The 22,967-nt window shown below is 41.8% G+C and overlaps 1 protein-coding gene across 1 annotated transcript in view; it reads right to left on the reverse strand.

Annotated features, from left to right (window-relative positions):
- The window catches only part of Dchs2 (dachsous cadherin-related 2), a 153,138-nt gene that overhangs the window by 38,150 nt on the left and 92,021 nt on the right, over positions 1–22,967 (reverse strand). Inside the window, exons 6-12 of the mRNA XM_070021972.1 lie at positions 20,394–20,630; positions 18,411–19,427; positions 14,695–14,882; positions 12,745–12,844; positions 11,742–11,899; positions 8,678–9,521; positions 3,526–3,765 (exon numbers count right to left, since the gene is read on the reverse strand). Of these exons, the coding sequence (XP_069878073.1) occupies positions 3,526–3,765; positions 8,678–9,521; positions 11,742–11,899; positions 12,745–12,844; positions 14,695–14,882; positions 18,411–19,427; positions 20,394–20,630 (2,784 nt within the window). The remainder of the gene's footprint in view (positions 1–3,525; positions 3,766–8,677; positions 9,522–11,741; positions 11,900–12,744; positions 12,845–14,694; positions 14,883–18,410; positions 19,428–20,393; positions 20,631–22,967) is intronic.

The raw sequence follows: 22,967 nt of genomic DNA on the forward strand, positions 1-22,967 counted from the left end.
TTTGCTCCCCCTAACTTTTATAAAATACAATTGAGAATTACTAAAGAATTCTAATTCTAACTAGGGGAGAAGGCTCTTTCCAGATTAAAGTTTGGAAAGAACATCTTATTAGATAAAGAATTCATCAACTACAAAATGCCTGTACCCTTAGGCAATCTAAAACAAAAAGGATTGTGCATGGGTGTTGGAAGGAATGCACACATGAAGGAATCTGAAATGAAGCAAGTCACGTCCTTGCTTTGCTCTCCCAGATCCTTTGGTCCAAAGTATCTATTGAGCTCTGATATCAAACCTTGCATTATCTTAAGGATCTGTGATAAAAATAGATAAAATGTCCTGAATCCAGGAGTTTATAATCTAGAGAGGAGACAGACTAATAAACAAATACATGGTAATAATACAATGTATTTAATGCAGTAAGGGTATAGACCAAAGGGTTAACAGGGAATGTCGTCTGAGTGAGTGAAGTCGTGATTGGTCTTTCTTCTTTTTTTCTTTTAGTATTTCTGTAAATAACTTATAGGAGAAATTTACATAAAGATGGTCAATCAAATCTCAGGGACAGGTAAGCAGGACAGTACTAAGGGTTGGCAGAAGTACTAATTAGGTGGTGAGTACTAGACTCGGTAGCCTAAGTAGGTGGTACCTTCCATTAGCATGCCCTTGTAACTTTCTCTCGCAAAGTCCCATGACTTCAAATTGGAAGATTCAAGTTTTGGAATGCGCAATGGTCTGGCCTACCTCTAAATTCCTCCGGTAAGACCTGGGTAAAAATCAGTTATTAGAACGGGGCACAAAGTAAGATTGATCTGTGCCTCCATCTGGTGGATCTTCCCACGTACCCTGGGTTATGTTGAATCTAAAACTGGGGAAATGGTGCTGGTGAAGAACCAGAGGGCTTTTCAGCGAGTACCTACTAAGTACACACAGAGAGTCGATGGATATTTTTGCCAAGTACAGTGTCTACTAAAGTGAACATTCTTACAAATGTCCATGCATGAGGTGTTTTACCTTTCATATCCCTTGATCCAAATACAAAGAAGTCTCCCTTGAAGAGTGAACAGAATGGTACTTCTTTTGTTTTGTTTTGCCCATGCAGATAAAGCCATGAGACTCAAAAGCCAAAGTGCAAAGATCACTTATCTAAGACACCTGTTCCCCATATTTTGCACTTCCGAAATTAGAAGCTTCTTATATTTTAAACTTAATGAATTTAATTGGCTGCAAGTATAGGTTTGGAGGGTTCCAGGGTACATCCAGCACAGAGACAGATTTTCTAGGAATGAGATGTAGTTCATTCAGGTAAGGGAATACATTTCTAGGAGACAAGAATCACATTCTTTATTTCTACATGACAATATACTGGTAAGATATTTTGTTTTTTTGTTTTTTTTAAGATATTTTGTAAACACCACTGTGGAGCAAACATTTCAGCCCCATGACTCACTGGGTACCCCTCCTGCCAGGGAGCCAGGGAGAGATGTTTCAGGAATAGATCTTTGCTCACTCACAATGGAGCTTTTGTTGGGGGACACTGAATGCTGGGGCAGTTTTAATACCCCAGTTAAAATCTGGTAGTTCACTCCCCCTTTAATACAAGAAGAAACTTCTGCGAGAATTAGTGTGACTCATACATCATAAACATTTGTGCTCACATCCCCATGGGCTTTGAATGCCAAACACTCCACGCCTACATTAAAAAAAAACTGCATTGTAGAATGTTAGAAAACATATGTGGAGCTCTCTGCTCTTGAGTAATGCTGTAGTATTTTTTTAAAATACATACTATAAAGTAAACCATTCATAAATTCCAACACGATGCCAATTATGTTAAAATCTTGACTACGTCACCTAATTCACATGCATAATCCTATTTCATTGTTTTAACCTACTAAGGAAAAACAAGGAGACTGCAGGAAAACATATTCAATAGCACATGTATTTATATAACCACCTGCTTAACAGATCTGGCCTCACTGAAAACATTGAAATTTCCAGTAAACCCAAAGCATGTAGAAAGCTCGTAGGAGTGCATGAGACTCAAGATGTCAAGGTATACTGCAGAGATCCACTGAAGCAAAGGGGCACAAACAACAATGTTGCATCTTAATTTAGGGTTGTGACCATCATCTCTATTATAACATGCCTTCAATCTAGTTATAATGAACAGGTTGCAGACAGCCCATTCCAAAACGGCATTCAGGCTAGGCATCTTGACCATAAAAACTCAGAAGAGTATATTTATAGTAATCATCTTTAGTTAATACATGCAAACATTTGAGAGCAATTCTTAAATGATGCGAGTGGATTCCATTGTAAAAATAAAAAGTAAAATCGATAAAGTTGTCCCTGGCAACAGGCACTGTTACATAATTGTTAAAGTGCACGGCGTCGGAAATGTTCGTTATGTACAGCCCAACAGAGCACATCCAAATAGAACTTTACTGCATGGGAAACATAAAGTTTATATATGTTCTCCATTGTTTCCAATGCTCTGACAACGAATAGTGGCAGAAATGTGCTAAACAAATTCTCTAAGCACAGATGGGGGTGGGGGGGTGGAGGAGAAGGAACATGGTTAGCTCACTCCAGCCCCCTGTCTTTCTTTGGGAAAGGAAGATAAACTCTTTGATCATACTGCCCCTCTCTGGCCAAAAGAGGAAAAGCTAGGCTATCTCTCATGCAATTTCCTGTCACACGCATTTTATTAAAATGATGCTCTTTATCAGAAATGTAAGGCTGGCAAAAATCATATAATTTAGTATGGATTGAAATCTGTTATTTTTTTGATAAACAATCTAAGGTGGATGGTGCTATTATTGCTATAAAACATATGTTACAATTTTTAAAAGAACAAAATAATATTCTAAAATATAGTGTTGCTTACTATAGGAAAAAGTAAATTTAAAAGTCACTGGCTTATTAAACTATATTAGTTCTGATGGAAAAACTCAGAATATGATGTTAATAGGAAACACTGCACTATAATGGTAAAAAATTATAGAAAAACACTGCACTATAATTTTTTTTTACCATTATGTGGCTTAAAATAAAACAGAATATTGTTAATATTACTGAAACTTAAATGCCAGAAGAGATTTGAAGACATCAAAGAGCAAGTCTATGAAATTTATAAAATTCTATCCAGAGTAACTGTTCACTCCAACATTGTTATCTGTATTCAGAGTTGATAGAAATTATAACAGTTGCAACAGTCATGAAGGAAGTTGATCTGAGCTCTGTAAATGTAATAATTCATTCATTCTCATAATAGAATGCCAATTAAACACTACTGTCATCTACATTTCACATCTATCAGAGGAACACAGAAGATTAGTAGTCTGTTCAAGGATACACAGCTTGAGTAAGAGTTCTAGGATTCTAGCTAATAATAAAATCACCAGTGCTAAATAAAAGCATGCATTTTTATGTGTTTGGGCATGTATGCAAAATACTGGAAATCTGGATAAGTAGCAACTGTTTGTGGGGGTTCATTTCCCCTCAGTTTCCCTATCTCTTAATTACCTGAATCTCTGTCCTCAGCTTCAACCCTTGTGACAAACGCTCCTGGACTTTGATTTTCTTTAACAGAAGCTTCATACAGCGGCTGCATGAACAGCGGGGCCTGGTCATTCACATCAAGAACAGTCACAGTCACTATCTGAGAGGAGGACAGCGCTGGTGTGCCACCATCCCGGGCCATGATGGTCAGGATATACTGAGTTCTGATTTCATAATCCAAAGGACAAGCTGTAGTCAGTAGGCCTGTTTTGAGAAACAAGAGATCCATATGTTATAAATACAATTAGATTAGTTGGGTCTGTTCTAATCTATGTCTAACTTACTTGAACTTGTTCAAAACGCAGAACTTTCTTTTGTCAAAGAATGAATCATAAAATAAGAATAACATGCTGAATTAAATTTAAATTCCTACGTTATCTATAGTAAAGAATGAATACTCTCAGTCAGGTGCCAGTGACTCAAGCCCACAATCCTAGTGACTCAGGAGACTGAGATCTGAGAACTAAGGTGTGAAAACAATCCAGGAAGACAAACCCGAGAGACTCTTACACTCAATTAGCAAAACAAAACAAAACAAAACAAAACCCTAAGAATAGGGGAGTGGCTCAGGTGGTAGAGCACCAGCCAGTAGTGAAAAAGCCAAGCTAGAACACCAAGGTCCTGAGCTCAATTCCTAGGTATATAGTATGGGCACAAAGAATGTTAACAATTTTAGTCAAAAAAATCAGTTTAAAATATAAATCAAATTGGTCCTCTACTACTGCCTAATGAGAACACTCCATTGAAACAATCACCTAACACTTTCCTCACTTTAAAAGACACCTATACTAAATATGCACACACATGTGTGTTTATATATACATAAATATACTCTGTATACTGTATATAGGTCACATGACATATTTTGAAATAACTAAGTGATAAAAATTAGAGTATAATGATATTAATTTAGTTTTTGTTTTCCTTTTGTTGATAAGTTTGAATTCAGTCTTGCACCCAGCTTGCTTGCTCAACTGATGCTCTACCACTTGAGTAGTCAGGCCTCTAGTCTAGCTTTATACTAGTTATTGGGGATGGGATCTTACAGACTTTTCAAGCTGGGCTGGCGTGGAACTACAATTTTCTGTGTCTCAGATTCTTGAGTAGCTGGGATTGCAAGTGTAAGCCACCAGTGCCCAGCAAAACAGTTGATTTTTGCTCAAGAATTCTTCTTATTTTTGCTACAAAGTTCTTATAAGAAATTCTTCTCTTTACTCTGAGCAAACTGCCTTTTGCTTTATTAACAATAAAAAGTAGGAATGTTATAATGTAGAAAATAAAATTCATACATAAACCAAGGTCTGTCCTGCTGCCATTGAGGTACCTAAACCACATAAATGCTGTACCACACAGCTGTGACATGATTCCAAAATCTTATTTTTCTTTTGGGATTGATTGCTTCTCTCCTCCTCGAAGAACTTGCCCTCAAATAATTAAAGAGCTTTATTAAATCAGATTTTACGAAACAGTTTTTCAATAATTAACCACCCCTTTATCCGTCACAGCCATTGCTGATGGAAAATTCAGTATGTCTTCTTTATAAGAACAAGAGACTTTTAAGGGGGGGAGTGAATCTGTCTCATGTGAATGCTGTTAGTGATGGTCATTTTATGCCTTTGGAAAAAATACCTCAACCACAGCTACTGTGATTGCTCAAGATTCATGTACCTACATTACTGAGGCACAATTCTAATTTTATTCATTGTCATTAGCAATCCCAACTAAACCTTCCTTAGCCACCTCAGAAAACACTGGGAGGCTTGCTGAATGGGCCCTTGGAGAACTGTGGTTCTTATGGAAGGCAGCAGCTGGGTCTGGACTGTCTCTCTGTCAGTGGGGTGCTGTGGTAGCCATGCTCGCCTCAGAGTGGAACCATATGGACAGGACTTAATGAATATTTTGATGAAATTTTCCAACAGAATAGAGCCAGGCCATAATCATGGCTTCTAAATCCTCCACACTCACAGTTCCATTCCAAATAATGCTCTTATTAACAACTGAGTCAAGCAGTAGACATTTGAGAATTTTTTTCCAAAGGCTCACATCAGGATGACTTTACTTTTCAGAAAACAAGACTGAGGTTCATTAAATTTTCAATATCCTCTGGCAATCAAGTGGAGAATGGTCATTGCCAAATTCACAAGACTCATATTTTGAACGTATTCTTTCCTCAAGTCACATAAAAACTTCTCGCAAAGATTATCTGGAAAACCTGGTGAGAGCCAGACAACTGAAGTGATCAGGAATGACAACTCTGCATTCAATTCCCAGAAAAAAAAAAAAAGAGAAGAGAACAAAAGAAAAGAAAGAAAAGAAAAGAAAAGAAAGAAATGTTTCTGCAAAAAGCAGAATGTCACGGCTGGTGTGAAAGCAAGGTCCTTAATGACCAAATGAATGTAACCATTAAAATACGTGACTCCCAGGCCCAGAGTTCAAGCCCCACGACCGACAGACAAATAAATAAATAAATAAATAAATAAATAAATAAATAATAAAATACATGACTTACTTCCAACTACAAACAGTATTTGTTTGCTTAATGTAGAGATTCTGTCTCAAAAAGCCCCCTTAAATAATGCTGTGGCTGTGTCATGGCCCTACCTTGACTTAGCTTTGCCACCGTGGCCAACTACAAGGACCCAGATTGAGGCAAAGAAGCTTGCTACTCTATATATCTAGACCATGAGAGGACAGCAAGCTAACTATATTTGCTTTCCAAAGACACTCTTTTTACATATATATAGTATATATATATGTAAATATATACATATATATAGTATATATAAAAAGATATGATATATCATATATACATATGTGATACATTATACATATATGCACACATATATGTTAAGCAGCATAACAAGACAAAATTTTTTACATCAAAGTACATATACATCCTAAGAACTAGCATTTTTAAGAGAAGAAAATAAAAAGGAAAACTGTAAGCAAGTACTGACTACAAGTGACAGAAAAAGAAAAAAAAAGACACCCAAATCAGAAAAAAAAAATTATCCCAGTTTTAAGAACACATAAGTGTGTGGGCATGTGGGGGGGGAGGGCTTGAACTCAAGGCCTGGGCTTGTTTTGCTCAAGGTTAGCCATAGCTCCATTTCTGGCTTTTTTTAGTGGTTAATTGGAGGTAAGAGTCTCACAGATTTTCTTGTCTAGGCCGGGTTTGAACCACAGTCCTCAGATCTTAGCTTCCTGAATAGCTAGGGTTACAGGCATGAGCCAACAGTACCCAGCTATATTTTTATGACAGATAAATTTGATAAATTTACAAAACATAACATGAACATAAGTGAAGCAGTTGCATTTCTATAATGTAATATGAAGTTATCTGAAAAGGAAATTAGGAAGACAACCTCACAGGACAAGCACAAGGAATAAAACATTTAGGAAAAAATTAACTAAGGTAGTAAGCAATGCATATACTCAAATTCACATAACTTTGATGCAAGGAGCTGAATGAGAGAAAAATGGGAAGATATCTCATGTTCATGAAGAAAATGTTCACTCTACAATGCAATCCCTACAAAAGTTCCAGTAGCATTTTTATTCACAGAAGTAGGACAAAAATTAGAATTGATACAGAATCTTAAATGACCCGCAGTAGCCAAAATAATCTTGAGAAAAGAAAGTACAACTTGAAACATCATCCTTCCTGACTTCAAAACATACCACCGAGTTACCGCAATGAAAGCAGTGTGGTACTGGCCTGAAGCTAAGTCATATAAATCAAGAGAACAGAGTAGACACACTACCTGGCGAGGAAACATAAAGGGAAGGAATAATCTCTTCAACAGATAGAAGAGGAAAACTAGTTATCTCCATGAAAAAATTTAAATTGGCCCATTATTTCATGCCATACATACAAATAAACTCAAGATAGATTTGAGGATTTCAATGCAAGACATGGAACCCTTACAACTCCTAGAAGAAAAGAGAGGGGAAAGCTTCATGATATCAATCTTTGCATGAACATACAACAATAAAAGAATAGACCATAGAAACATAAATAAGCAAGTAGATTTCAGCCACCTAAAGGGTTTGTTTGTTTTCACGGCAACGACAAAGACCACCCTATATTCCAGAGGGGAAAATATCTGAAGGGGTAAGAGCCAGCACATATAAAGAACTCTTGCAACTAAACAAGAAAAAAAGAACTGTTTTGCAAATGAACAGAGGACTTGAATGAAATATCCAACTGGCCAAAAGGTACATGGAAAAAATGCTTAGTGTCACCAATCCACATGGAAATGCACGTCAGAACCACCATGAGGTAGGGCGACTGTGAGGATGGCTATTATTGAAAACCAGAATAGGAGAGCTGGCAAGGAAGTGGAGAAATTGAAACCCTTGCCCACTGTCGCTGGCAATGGAAAATATTTCATCTGGAAAAAGTTTATTATTGAGATTCCTGAAGAAGAAAAAAAAATACAGTCAAGTGCGGGTGGCTCAGGCCTGCAGTCCTACCTTCTAAGGAAGCTGGGATCTGAGGAGCAGGGTTTGAAGCCAGCCTGGGCAGGAAAGTCCCTGAAACTCATCTCCAATTAACCGCCAGGAAACTGGAAGGGGCACTGTGGCTCAAAGTGGCAGGGCGCTCACCTTGAGCTTTTAAAAAGCCCAGGGACAGCGCCCAGGCCCTGAGTTCAAGCCCCACACTGACCCAAAGAGAAGCTTTGTACAGGAGATTCTGTAACATGTGACCACACGGATGGATTCTGAGACCACTGTGCCACCGAGAATAAACCAGGCACAGAACCTGTACCACACGGTTCCACTGTGACAAGAAACATCCTGGACCCAGGATGGAAGGAAGGTGTCAGGGGCTGGAGAGAGGAGGGAGGAGGGAAGGGACATGGGAGGTCAGGTAAGCAGCCGGAACCAGATCTCGGGATGTGCCACGTTGCACCTTGAATCAAGAATAATGCATTGTGCAAAAAGAAGAAGAAAAGCCAGTAGAAGGGCAGTCTGAGGTTACAAGCCATGGTGGTGAAGTATACTGAAGGGAGCTTGCATCTGGGCATCCGGGTATCCTGGCATCCGGGCATCCGGGTATCCTGGCATCCGGGTATCCTGGCATCCTGGCATCCGGGCATCCGGGTATCCCTACCTGAGGCTGCGTCCAGCACGAAGGCCCCGCCGTCGTCTCCCGGGAGGATGCTGTAGGTGACGCTGCCGTTCCTGCCCTGGTCTGGATCGTGGGCTCGGACGTGGTGCACCGCGGAGCCCACGGCCGCGTCTTCTCGGACCCAGGCCACGGGCGCAGACACGAAGGCGGGGCTGTGGTCGTTCACGTCGAGGATCACCACGTGCGCCACGACGGAGCGCAGGCGCCGGTCCGTCAGGTTGGCGGCCTGGTCGGAGGCCGTGACGGTGAGGGGCACGCGCGGGACGCGCTCTCGGTCCAGCGGCGCGGCGGTGAGCAGCGAGCCGCGGGCCGGGTGGATGAGGAACGGGCTGGGCCCCGCCGGGTGGGGCTCCATGGAATACTGCACGCGGCTGTTGAGGAAGCCGCCGTCCCCGTCCTTGGCGGTGAAGTTGTACACCAGCGTGCCTTCCGGAACGTTCTCTTCCACCCCGAGCACCACGAACTCCTCGGGGAAGGCCGGGGCGTGGTCGTTGCGGTCGTCCACGGCGACGCTGAGGAAGACGCTGGCGTGGCGGGGCGGCTGCGCACGGGGGTCGCGGGCGGCCACCCGCAGCAGGTAGTGGGGCGTCCGCTCGTAGTCCAGCCCCCGCGCCAGGAACAGGTCCCCCGAGGCGCCGTCCAGCGCGAAGGGCCCGGCGCCGGCCTCCGCCAGGCTGAAGCGCCACGCGCCGCCCGCCGGGCGCCCCGCGGGGGCCGGGGCCTGGCGCAGGCTCAGGAGCTTCGTAGGCCTCAAGTCTTCCGCCAGGACGAGGTGTCTGACCATCTGAGAGGCGAAACCTCCTCCGCCTTTGGGTAACGGTAACACCTGAAGACAAGGAAAGACGAGGGAGGGAGGAAGGAGGGAGGGAGGAGGGAGGGAGGGAGGAAAAAGGGAGGGAGGAGGGAGGGGAGAGGGGGGAGGGAGGAAGGAAGGGAGGGGGGAAGGAAGGAAGAAAGGGAGGAAGGAAGGGAGGAAGGAAGGGAGGGAGGAAGGGAGGGAGGGAAGGAGGGAGGAAGGAGGGAGGGAGGGAAGGAGGGGAGGGAGGGAGGGAGGGAGGAGGGAGGGAGGAAAGGGAGGGAGGGAGGAGGGAGGGAGGGAGGAAAGGGAGGGAGGAGGGAGGGGAGAGGGGGGAGGGAGGAAGGAAGGGAGGGGGGAAGGAAGGAAGAAAGGGAGGAAGGAAGGGAGGAAGGAAGGGAGGGAGGAAGGGAGGGAGGGAAGGAGGGAGGAAGGAGGGAGGGAGGGAAGGAGGGGAGGGAGGGAAGGAGGGAGGGAGGGAAGGAGGGAAGGGAGGGAGGAGGGAGGGAGGGAGGGAGGGAAGGAAGGACAGAGGGAGGGAGGGAAGGGAGGGAGGGAGGGGAGAGGGGGGAGGGAGGAAGGAAGGGGGGGGAAGGAAGAAAGGAAGGAAGGGAGGGAGGGAAGGAGGAGAAGAAAGAACAAGAAGAAGAAGAAGGAAGGAGGAGGAGGAGGAGGACGAGGAGGAGGAGGAGGAGGAGGAGGAGGAGGAAGATTTAAAAAGTTGTTCATTGGAGATATTTGGAGCTATTAACTACATGTTGAAAGGTTATGTTACTACTGACACACAACGGTATGTTAGAGCCTAACTCCTTTCTTCGTGTGACATACGTATTAATTGGTGAGAAAAACATCACTTTCTTTGTTATTTTGGGGGCGGGACTGAGGTTGGAACTCAAAGCCTTGTACTTGCTCCACAGACATTCTACCACTTGAGCCGTGCTGCCCTGAACTACATAGGTTTTTGTTTTTATTTTATTTTTTGCCATTTTTCAAGTAGGGTCTTTCCTTTACATGTGGGCTAGGGTGAACCTAAACTCCCCTCCTCCTGAACTCCTCTCAAAACTGGGATGACAGAGTACACTAAGGTACCCCCTACTTTTGATTGTTCCAGAAAGTCAGGTGAACTTCTTTTGCCCAGACTGGCTGCCACCCTATGTAATGCTCCCAACTGCTGCCCCCTGGGTAGCTATGATTACAGGTGTGAGACACTGCCCAGTGAGAAAGTATCCTTTTATGATTCCAATGTGTCTCAGAAAATTGAAAATCCAGTAATATTTAAGCATCAAGGATTGTTTGCTGAAAGCTGTGCACAGTCATCTTTAGTCTGTTAGAGTATATTTTCCTGCTACAAAAACTTGCTAAACTTTATGTACTTACTATGATTAATGTAGAGCCTTCAAAGCCTTCTACAACGGTTCTAAGCTTTTTTAAGAAAAAAAAAAGTGGGGCTGGGAAGGTGGCTCAGTGGTAGAGCACTTGCCTTGCATGCCAGAGGCCCTGGGTTCGATTCCTCAGCACCACATAAGCAAAAAGAAAAAAGCCGGAAGTGGCGCTGTGGCTCAAGTGGTAGAGCGCTAGCCTTGAGCTGAAGAGTTGAGGGACAGCGCCCAGGCCCAGAGTACAGGCCCCATGACCGGACCCAAAAAAAAAAAAAAGAAAAAAAAATGTGTTCTGTGAGTCAGGCGCTGGTGGCTCTCGCCTACAACCCTAGCTACTCAGGAGGCTGAAATCCTGAGGATCAAGGTTCAAAGCTAGCTTGGACAGGAAAGTTTGTGAGACTCTTATTCCCAATTAACCACCAAAAGAAGATGGAAATGGCACTGTGGCTCAAGTGGTAGAGTAGTAGCCTTGAGGAAAAAAAAAAAAAGCTCAGGGACAGTGCCAAGGCCTTGCATTCAAACCCTAGGACTGGCACAGAAGGGAAAAAAAGCCAAAAGTGATGTGACTTACTACTACTTATTTACAGACACATTTCTCCTGTAAATTTACCAGGCCTTTGAAATTAGGAATAAGTGAAAAAACAGTCACCTTTTGTTTAATATAAATGCCCATGTAGTAGTGAATATCTTGTCAAATCCATACCAAACTAATGCAAAAATGTGTTCAGATACAAATCATTTGCTAGTGATGGACAAGGAGATAAATGTGCACTGAGCAAGCTGTCTTAAAACAGCATTTGCACACAACCTATCTCTCTCTGATCTCTACACTTGTTTATGAACAGTCATCCACATTTTCTGGTGATATTACCTGGATATTAACAACTGCTTGTCCTTGAAGCGGGGGCACTCCCTGGTCGCTGGCGATGATGGTTATCCTGTAGGAAGGTCTATAGTCACGTGACAGGACTGTGCTTGTTCTTATTTCACCATTGTTGCTATCAATCTTAAAGTGATCAGAATGATCTTCTGCATACATATACACACACACACAAAGTGAGATACTAATGTAAATTGACAGAAAACAAAAGAGCAATTAACCTAATATGTCTATGATTAACTGGGATAAATATTTGCTTTAAGTTCCATAACATAGTCTGAAGTATGGAACTTAAGGAAAACAATTCTGTAGTTTCTTGATGCTTGAGGACCTTACACAGTATATACATGATAGAAAGAGTATCTGGTTCCTTAGTACTATGTACAGTTTTTATGTATCCAATAAAAAATAAGATTTACTTTTGAATGCCATTAAACATATAGACAAGATACGTAACAGATTTTTAAATTTCCTATTTAAAAAATAGTAGGTAGAGCCAGGCACAGGTGGCTCATGCCACTAGTAATCCTACTTACTCAAGCGGCTAAGATCGGAAAGATTCAAGTTTGAAGGTTTTTTTTATTTTTGCTTACATTTGTTACTGTTGTTTTGTGTGCCAGTGCTGGGGCTTAATTTAGGGCCTGGGCACTGTCCCTGATCAATTTTGCTCAAGGCTAGCACTCTACCAGTTGACCCATACTTCCACTTCCAACTTTTTGGTAGTTAATTGGAGATAAGAGTTTCAGGGACTTTGCTGCCCAAGCTGGCTTCAAACCCATACATCAGATCTGAGCTTTCTGAAAAGCTAGGATTATAGGCATGAGCCACCAGCACCTGGCTTATGTTTTGTTTTAATCTGATGTTGTTTTCAAAGTTAGTGAGAGAATGCTGGGTAATTGAAAGAGAATGAATTTTCCCAGAAGAAAACAGGAATCTGATAGCTGACAAAGGACTGGGAATTCTAAATGCTGCCAACCCCCTAGGCCAGCTTTACCTGGAGAGATAGAATAGCTCACTTCTGCATTTCTTCCTTCATCAAGGTCCTTGGCAAACACTGTTGTAACCAATGTATTTACCGGCTGACCTTCCAGAACCTGTCATGAAAACAAATGGCTTATAGTGATTCCGTGTAATTTCTAAAGAAGTATCAATGGACTTATAAATGCAATAATACCACATCACACTGAGTATGCCTAACTGTTAAAGCCTACATACCATTTAAATGTCTACCAAATGGAAGTTATATGGTAGCGGGGGGGTCGGGGGGAGGCAGGGGGGAAAGGAGAAAAATGAGGTCCTTACCTCCTTAGTAACAAGTTTGACAAGAAATGTAATCATTACCTTACTTATGTAACTGTAATTCCTCTTTATATCACTTTGACAATTTAAAAAAAGAAGTTATAAAGTAGTACATGGGGGAAAAAACCTACCTCACAAACTTAAATATTTTACTGTTTGAACAAATTGAGGCATCTGAGTTAATTCTGCAAATAAGTCAGTAACAATAGAGGAAGTCAAACTAACTAAAAGTTTATATTTTTAAAGGATGTTTATATATTTGTGTTTATTTAGTGTATGTATTTTATATAGCTTATATATTTTAAAGGATATTTTATATTTTTGAAGTATTCTGGCATCATCTCATTTATCAGCTTCCAGGCAATTGTTTAACAGGTGATTGTACAATCTAAAACATGATCAAGATAAATCAAACTATTTACCTTAAATATAAGTATGAATTCCAGGAAATATACTTTACACAGGAAATGTATCATTAATGATAGGATCTATCCTGGAATACTGAAATGAACACATGAAGTTCAACTGTCCAATAAAACATAGGATATTCTGATACTCTAATTATAAATCATTACAATAATATAATAATGTCTTGTTTAGGTGGAATTTTTCTTTGAACATTGCTTTTATAGCTCAGTCTAAAGTTACTAACTTCCTCAGTATCTATTTTTCATTTTCTTTCATTCATTCATTCTTTCTTTCTTTTTTTTGGTTGGTTGTGGGGCTTGAACTCTGAACTTGGGCGCTGTCCCTGCACTCTTCAGCTCAAGGCAAGCACTCTACCGCTTGAGCCACAGTGCCACTGCTGGTTTTCTAGTGGTTTATTGGAGATAAGAGTCTCATGGACTTTCCTACCCAGGCAGCTTTGAACCTCGAGCCTCAGATCTCAGCCTTCTGAGTAGCTAGGATTACAGGCGTGAGCCACTGGCGTCCAGCCTCTATTTTTCATTTTCTATTACACATATTTGAGCACAATTTGAATGTCCAGTTCAACAGTTTTGAAACCATTATGAGTGTTTCCAAATACATTTGTTAATTATATACATGAAAATTTCGTGTTTATTATGAACATGAAAGTTTACTGATTTACCATGTACATTAGAAAAGACACACACATAGAAGTAACAGGACAAGTAAAGAAAACATAATTAAAAGTTGGTATATGTGCTCAAAAGGACCAATGTTTAAATCTCTGGATGTTCACTGATCCATTTAAGAATTACAGATTCTGCTTTCAACTAAAATCTTTTTTTCCCTAAAATTATATTTTGATTATCATTAAGTAGTTACACACACTGTTACAATTCACCATGTCTGTTTATGAGTACGCTTCTTAATCAATGTCAGCCCTTTCCTCATTCTTCCCCATCCCAATCCCTCCCCTCAAATTCCTTGTTGCACAGAGGAGCAAAGGAAGACTATGCTGTCTGCATACACAATCAGAACTATGGAACTCATTGTCTAACCGTAAAAGTGCAGTTCCAGAGCGTACGTATAATCATTTTCTTTTTAACTGTTTTAACTTGCTTGCACATACACAATTTCTAGTCTAGAAATGTAGGCAATTACATGTTCTACCACAAGATGGTGCTCAAAACAAATGACTAAGCACACTACAAGGTCACTGCAAGGCTACTGCTCAAACCTTGATGGAAAATTCCTTTCCAGGGAGACACTGGGGGAAAAACGGCCTGTTATCATTGGTGTCGATGACAGTGACATAAACCACGGTGGTGGCATTCCGAGGTGGGGAGCCATGGTCTGTCACTAGGACAGTCAGCTGATGGTGGCCCTGATGCTCACGATCCAATGCTGACCAGCTGACCAGTTCACCTGTGATGTAATAAAGACACAAACACTGTAAGCTTGAAATATTGGCACCACGAGCCATACTTGAAATAGTCCATAGAAAGGAAAGCTCTGCACCAAGGCACCACCGCCAAGACCATATACAGAGTACTTTGGGTGACATAAATCAAGATGAATTGTATTCATAAACTGCTTTGTTAAATGGCAACTCCTTTATACAACTACTTTGAGATAATAATTTTTTAAAAGGTGAGTCTATGGCAGCGAGTAATACGGAAGATTTAAAATGACTGCTTATCCCTCTTTATGACGCTGCAGAGAATGACAGGAAGCTTGTGAACTATGGCACTGGATTCTGAGTTTGGGATGGGTACAGTGACTCATGCCTGCAATCTAACTTGCTTGAGAGGCTGTGGTTTAGAGGACCACCATATGAGGCCGTTTGGAACATATACATGGGTCTTCTTCTTAATCAATAGCTGGGCACGAATGACATGTGACTGTCACCCTAGCTATGAGGGAAGCTAAGATCAGGAGGACCATGGTTTAGGCCAGCCTGGACAGAAGTCTGTGAAACTCCATCTCAATGGAAGAAGCTAGACATAGTGGCTACACCTGTCTTTCCAGCTATGGTTAAAAGCCTAAAACAGAAAGATCATAGGAAAACACATGTTTGGGCAGGAAGCAAGGCCACCATCTAAAAAGCAATCAGTGTAAAGCAGAGCTGGAAGCATAACTCAAACCCCACCAGCTCTGAGTTCTAGGTCTGGATTCCACCTCCCCATCTAACCACCTTCTGTGCCTACCTTCTAAGGCCACTGCTGGAAACAATGCAATCATTTATAACTTCTAAGTATAGGCACTGAAAACAATGCATTCATTTATAGCCTGTAAAGATTCTAACAATCATTTATAGCACCCATAAAGCACTTTAAGAGCTATAAGATCTTGTTTTGTTCTGTCAGATTTTTGTTTTGTTTTATAAGCCACAAATTCCTGGCAGTTGTGATGACTACTTTACAATAATGGAAAAATATCTTCCTTTCTGAAAGTCTTACACTTTAGGTAATGTCTTGTTATTTGTGTATGACATATTTATTTTGATCTCACAAAGCCTAGGTATAGCAATGGATAGTAACTTCCCAAATAGCTACTAATGATTGACAGCCCTTCCTTTTTATATTCTTCCCAGAAATGTATGCTCTTGGATCAGTTTCCTCATTTTTCCCATGGACGTTTAGATATGAAGTCCTAGTCACTTCTCCCTCATGCTAGGACTTTAGAAAAAGACAAATGAGCTTTCTATTAGCCCAACTCCTACTAGGAAGCTCAGCCAAACCCTGGTTCCCACATCATTGATGAGGAAAACTATCAGTGAGCAAGTAAATACAAAACAGCTACCGCAAAGCCCTCTGACTGCTGACTCTTCATGGAAATAAAGAGTCCTTGCACAAAAAAAGAAAGCTGCAATGAGAAAGGAAATTCACATTTGAGTAAGTTACTGCGTTGACGAGCTTAAGTTCAGTATTTAGTGTAACTATTTACTCTCTAAACTATTTAAAGGCCATTTGTTATAAGGAGGAGCACAATAAAAATCAAATACATGGAGCCAGGCATGGGTGGCTCACGCCTCTAATCCTAACTGCTCTGAGGGCTGAGATCTGAGGATCATGGTTCAAAGCCAGCCAGGGCTGGAAAATCCAAGAGACTCTTATCTCCAATAAATTACTCAGAAAAAGCCAGAAGTGGTGCTGTGGCTCAAGCGGTAGAGTACTAGTCCTGGGCACAAAGAGGCTCAAGGACAGAGCCCAGGCCCTGAATTCAAGCTCTGGGACCAGCAAAAAGAAAATAAATCATATACACAACTGTATTTTTTTTCCAAAGTTGCAATCAGCAATTCTCTGAAAAGCCCAAATCCTGAATAGTATAGAGTTTTAAGTCAGAGCCAGAGAGGAAGGGACCATGGAGCTGGCCTGGGTGGGGCCTGGTGGAGCTGAGAGAATCCAGGTCACTAAGAAGACAGCTCAGAGGGGCAGGGTCACTCCTCCATGCCCTGAAGAATGCCCTCCCCTCCCCCTCGTGCACCCTATCATCCCTGGAGAGTGAGAACTTTGTCTTCAAGTCCCTTCATTCACCTGACTTAAGATCTCTGTCCTTCAGAGGACACGGAACATGCCAGGAATTCCCTCCTACGTGCACATAAGGACACTGAACTGAGGTTAAGCTACTTGCTGAACGTCACACAAGATGAGGAATGAACTCCTGGCCTTCTGAATCTGGGTGCTGGACTAATTTTAGAAGGGAAAATTCAGGAACCAGCTACCGTTAGCACATTGAAACAAGTACTTGAGGACATAGAAGTAGTCCCGTGGGCTAAGATGCAAACAGGGCCAGACTGTGCAGACTGGGCCCTGAAAAAGGGGCCTCCGTTGAGGGGTTGGATGGGGGCTGAAGTCCAGCCTTCAGTCCTCCTGGAGAGCCACATGTCCCGGAGAAAAGCTCCACCTACTGGAGGAAGAGAAAACTTCTCCTAATTCACACAGGGCTTGGAGAACAGAGACACCCAGTTCCTGAGAACATAATCCAAATTCCGTCCAATTAAAGGGCAGAGCACCATTACCTGATCACCCAGCTTATACAATATGACAAATTTTCATATTTAACTCTTAAATTGGTAATTCGATAGGGAATGGCACCACCATCATTATTTCCCTTTCCTCTAGGATCTCTTAGCAACCTACACACTTCTAGTGATTCTGAAATCATCTCTACAGGTGACATATTTCATGAAATATGTCTTGATGTTAAAGTCTACAAATTAAAAAGATTAATGAGAAAAACCTTTGCCCAGGATTTATTCAATCCAATTTGCTGTTTTTGCTCTGTGTGTGTGTGTGTGTACTTGCACGCACAGATGTGTGCAGAGGTGTGCATCATTACTGGGCCTTGTACTCTGGTTTGGCTTTTCTGCTCAAGGCTGGTGCTCTACCATTTGAGACACACCTCCACTTCCTGCTTCTTGCTGGTTAACTGGAGATAAGACCCTCATGAATTTGTCTGCCTGGGATGGCTTTTGAGCCCTGATCCTAAGATTTCAACCTCCCAAATAGCTAGGGTTACCAATCTGCTTTAAATGTATAAAAGGCGAGTATACCTCTATGGTGAATACTGCAAGCAAATGCAATACAGTTGTAAGAATTTCTGTATCAAAGACATATTTAAACATAGAAAAGGAACAATAAAAATTCTCAGCGGAGGATTTTTTCCAGCCCCACTATAATTTCATGGGACCATGTGTGAACATGGAGTTCATGTTTGATTCAAACATTGTTACACAGGCCAAATGGATTATCAACAGGTGAGAGAGCAGTTACAAAACTATGAATCCTTAGAGAAATTGCTTTCTATTTTAAAATTATACAATCTCAGAATAATCAATGCACTTGCTAAAAATTCTCATTTTAGTTGTATGTTTGCATCCATACTACAGATAAAGATTCTAGTTTTCTCAATCTGAATGGAGAGGAAGAGGCAGGAGCTACAAAAAGCTACCTGTGTTGGGATTCATCTTGAAGAATTTCCCATCTGACAAAAGGAAGTATGAGAGTTGTCCATTCTTTCCAGAGTCAGAGTCCACTGCTGTGATTTGGCCTATGACCCCTAAGGGAACAGGGCTCTCCAGGACTTTCAGAAACAATGGGCCATGCAAGAAAGTAGGGGAATTGTCATTCTCATCTAGGACGTGAACAGTTACTGAGGTGCTCCCATTTTGTACCAGTCTGTCCTCTGGGATATAGGCAAATGCTCTAAGGCTGTATGCTCGTGTCGATTCATAGTCTAGTTGTCTCCGGAGATAGATCCAACCTGTATGAGGGTGGATCCCAAATGCGGCAGAGTCCACACTGGCTTCCAGAGAATAGACCACCTGCAAATGTGGGCGCAGTAGGCCCAGGGGCCAGGCCTGGATTTGTAGCATCTGTGCCATCACTGACAGAGACTCACGAACTTCCACTTGATAGACCCAATTTTCAAAGGTCAGGGTTGGCCTTTGTTCTTGTTTTTCAACAGCTACAGTCAGCACCATCTGAGATGAATGAGCGGGAGCCCCATGGTCCTCAGCCACTAGGATCAGGGTGTGCCTCTGTGGCGCATGGCTTCCCAGATTCCCATGGAGGAATACTACACCAAGCCTGGAGTCAATGGCAAAGATACTTGGGCTTGGGCTTGCAATGGTGTACCAGATGAGTCCATTTGGGCCACTGTCTTTGTCTTCTGCACGTGCAAGGTACAAGGCTGTGCCAGGAGGTGTGGTCTGGGGTATCCTAATCTCATCAGAGGCCACGGGAAACTCAGGGGAGTTGTCATTGACGTCCATCACTGTGATGTTGACTTGGGTGCTGCTGTAGGTTGGGGAGCTGCCGAGCTGGGCCTGGACGGTGAGGACCACCCCGGGCTGTGACTCGTGATCTAGAGGCTTCTGTGTGTGGATAGTGCCCAGCCATGGGTGAATGGAAAACTTCCCATCCAGATCACCAGAGGAGATCTGGTAAAAGATTGGTTCTGAAGAATCTGAAAAGACAAGGAGTTCAGTGATTGTATGCCAAAAGAATCAACCTGCTAGAAAGGCAGAAATTGGAAGTATTATGATAGGTTAAGTCTGCGTGGACTGGTGCTGGATGTCTTCCTTCCTCCCTCTTGAATGTCTGTTAGGAAGTTGACACAGGATTTAAGATTTCTTAGTGGCCAATGGAGTACACAGTAGATAGTTTCTAGCCATAGGCTTCATCACACTTGTTTGTTCTTGCATGAAGAGAGAAAAATAGAAAATAATCTGGACACCTTATTTACCTAATTGTGGAAGCCAGGTTAAATTAGTATTTCTCCACAATATCTACCTGTGAATGCCAACATTATTTTGCAGCGGTTGAGAGAGAGATAGGAGAGAAAGCAAGGAGCCCAGGGGGAGGACAGACTCTAGGAGGAATTACCTTGTAGGCCATATTCCTGTAAAAGGACCCTTTACACACTCGAGAGACAGAAAAGGATGTTTGCTCAAGTTGTGTTTGAGCCAACAAAAATATGTATCATTGTAATCAATAGTAAAAATGAAATGTTTAACTCTAAGTTGAAATAGTCTGCAAATTGTTTATCTAATGAAGTAGAATAGTATATAGTTGGTCTGGAAAGCTGTTCATTGTATTTATATATACATGTGCATGTGTACATATGTTTGTGTGTGTGTGTTATGTGTGTACTGGTGAGTAGATTACAGGAAATGAAGGATGTATACCTTTGACATTATAATTATTCTGTATTGTATTAAGTTCTTTTTAAAAATACCCATTAGTTTTGTTATCTGAATAATATTGGAGGTTGGATGGAAACAAGATCCAAGAACAGAGCAAGCCATGGGTTGTACTGGCTCCATTCTTGTAGGCAAAGAGAAAAGGATTTGTGTAAGATACTATGGCCCAAGAAAGTACAGAACCTTTTCCAAAAAATGGACTTTGATGTAGTGTAAGAATTAATACTTACTCAAAGACTCCCTTGCCTTCACTGTTCCCACAGGACTGGCTTCAGGCACATCTTCGTAAACTGAGAAAGTATACTTAGGTCTTTCAAATTCTGCAGGAGCCAATGTGTTCTGGAGAACATGAATAGTGACTTCTGCATTAACAGCAGCTGTAAGCCCACCACCATCTCGAGCACAGACCATCAAAAAAAGCGTAGTAGGCTCCAAATGATTGATTGTCGATGTCAAGTAAATGATTCCTGAATGGGGGGAAAAGAGTTGACAAGCAGATGTCAATATGCAGTATATACTGTTGGTAACATCAGTGATGTTTAGTTGTATGTGTCAACTTGTTTGGGCCCTGGGGTACCCAGATATATAACCAGACATTATTCTTAATATGGCGTATTTATTTACTGTAACAAATGTCAAGGTTTTTGTTATACAATGGACATTAACAATACTTTAATTTTTTCTGAAAATGTCTGACTTGAGATCAGACATATATTGTGAACCCACCTAGCAGGTTGTTTGTGAGGTATTTCTGTGACAATTAGGTAACCAATTTAATTAATGGGATAAAGTTGGACCATGCAATTATTATCTCAGATTTCAAATGTGGATCTCCCTCCAGCATTCAGGACTCTCTATATAAATGAGTGAAGTTTGTAATTTTTTTGTTGTTGGTGGTAGGGCTTGAACTCTGGGCCTAGGCACTGTCTCTGAGCTCCTCAGCTCAAGGTGATTGCTTTACCACTTGAGCCACAGCACCACTTCCAGTTTTCTGGTGATAAATTGGAGGTAAGAGTCTCATGGACTTTCCTGCACAGGCTGGCTTTGAACTCTGATCCTCAGATCTCAGTCTCCTGAGTAGCTAGGATTATAGGCATGAGCCACTGGCACCCAGCTGTAATTATTTTTTTTAAACCTTACCTCCAAACATTCCAAATGTTAGATTTCTAATTCTATATGCTAATTTTATGTTCTCAGCTGTAGGTTTATTTGTTAATGATTTTGATTAAATCTTAGCAGAACCAGACTTGGTCCATAAACCTGGCATCCTAGACATTTTCCATCTGGGGAACTGATTCTTAAAAGCAAGACCAGAAATCCATTCTTTAGAGGTGATGAACCAGTATGAGACCATGGAGAGTTCGTCACAATTAGACAGAGCCAGGTTCAAACTGTAGTTCTGTCAATTCCTGCGCAATTTTTATAAACCCTCTGAGTCTCTTTAGCATCTGTAAGCTTACTGTAGAATCAGGCCAACACCATGTATTGTGCACAGCTTCTGTAGAGTCAATGAAAGAGCATAAACAAACAAAGCACCCAGTATAGAGCCAGATACACACTGACTTCAGAGACTTACCTCCTGCCTCTCCCTGCTGAGCACAGAAGTATTACTAGGTAAATAAATCATACAGAGCAAGGCATGAAAATGAGTGGCTAAAAAAATCTTCTGGGCACTAGTGGCTCATACCTGTGATCCTAGCTACTCAGGAGCCCTGAGATGTGAGGATCACAGTTTGAAGCCGGCTCAGGTAGGAAAGTCTGTGAGACTTGTATCTCCAATAAACTATCAAAAAAAGCTAGAAGTGAAGCTGTGGCTCAAGTGAACAAAAGAAGCTCAAGGACAGTCCCCAAGTCTTAAGTTCAAACCCCAGGATTGGGTGCGCGAATGCATGCACACACACACACACACACACACACACACACACACACAGGATTGGGTGCGCGAATGCATGCACACACACACACACACACACACACACACACACACACACACACACACACACACACACACACACACACACACACACACACACACACACACACACACACACACACACACACACACACACACACACACCCCTTCTGTGGTAAGGGAAAGTTGGGAGAACTAGAGTGGCATCAATACCCTGTGAAATTCCATAAAAAGAATACTAAGAAATTCAATAGAAAAGTTGACCAGTAGCCTATATTCCTAACAGCCTGCCTCTGCCTACCAACACAGCAAGGGGCAGCTCTGGTGCCTCGTGGCACGCTGACATATCCAGCTCCTCTACGAATGGGCAAACCCAATAATCAGAAGTTTTATCTAAACCAATTTTGGATGGATACATAGTTTTCATTTGTCATATAACTGTGGGTGGTCCTATTGCTTTTGTTTTTTTTCCTATTAAGTTTACAATGTGCCCCATTACTATTATTATTTGATGAGTCCCTTCTGATTGAATTCCAGATACTGACACAGGTTGTCAGTGGGCCTGTAGGTCCTTTCAGGGAGGTCCAGATACACTGCTAGTGGACAAAGACACAAGAGCGACCTTTTAGCTGTCGCTTCCTCTTGTGGGCATTTGAAATACTGTGATAACTCTGCGCACTGACATTCCCTCCACTGGACCACAAGTGCTAATGACTGATTCAGTTGTTCCTTAGAGCAGAAACAAAACTCCTTGAAGATCTAGACCCAACTTGAGGTGGTCCAGTATAAAAGTCATAATTTTAGCAACAGTAGAGAAAAGAATCATCTATTACTTGAAGACTGCATGCTTTGTAAACTTTGTAAATTCCGTAAATATCATGCACTTAGAACC

This window comes from Dipodomys merriami, unplaced genomic scaffold (genome assembly GCF_024711535.1).
Source record: "Dipodomys merriami isolate MVZ:Mamm:240054 unplaced genomic scaffold, mDipMer1.0.p SCAF_15, whole genome shotgun sequence".
Classification (NCBI taxonomy): domain Eukaryota; kingdom Metazoa; phylum Chordata; class Mammalia; order Rodentia; family Heteromyidae; genus Dipodomys; species Dipodomys merriami.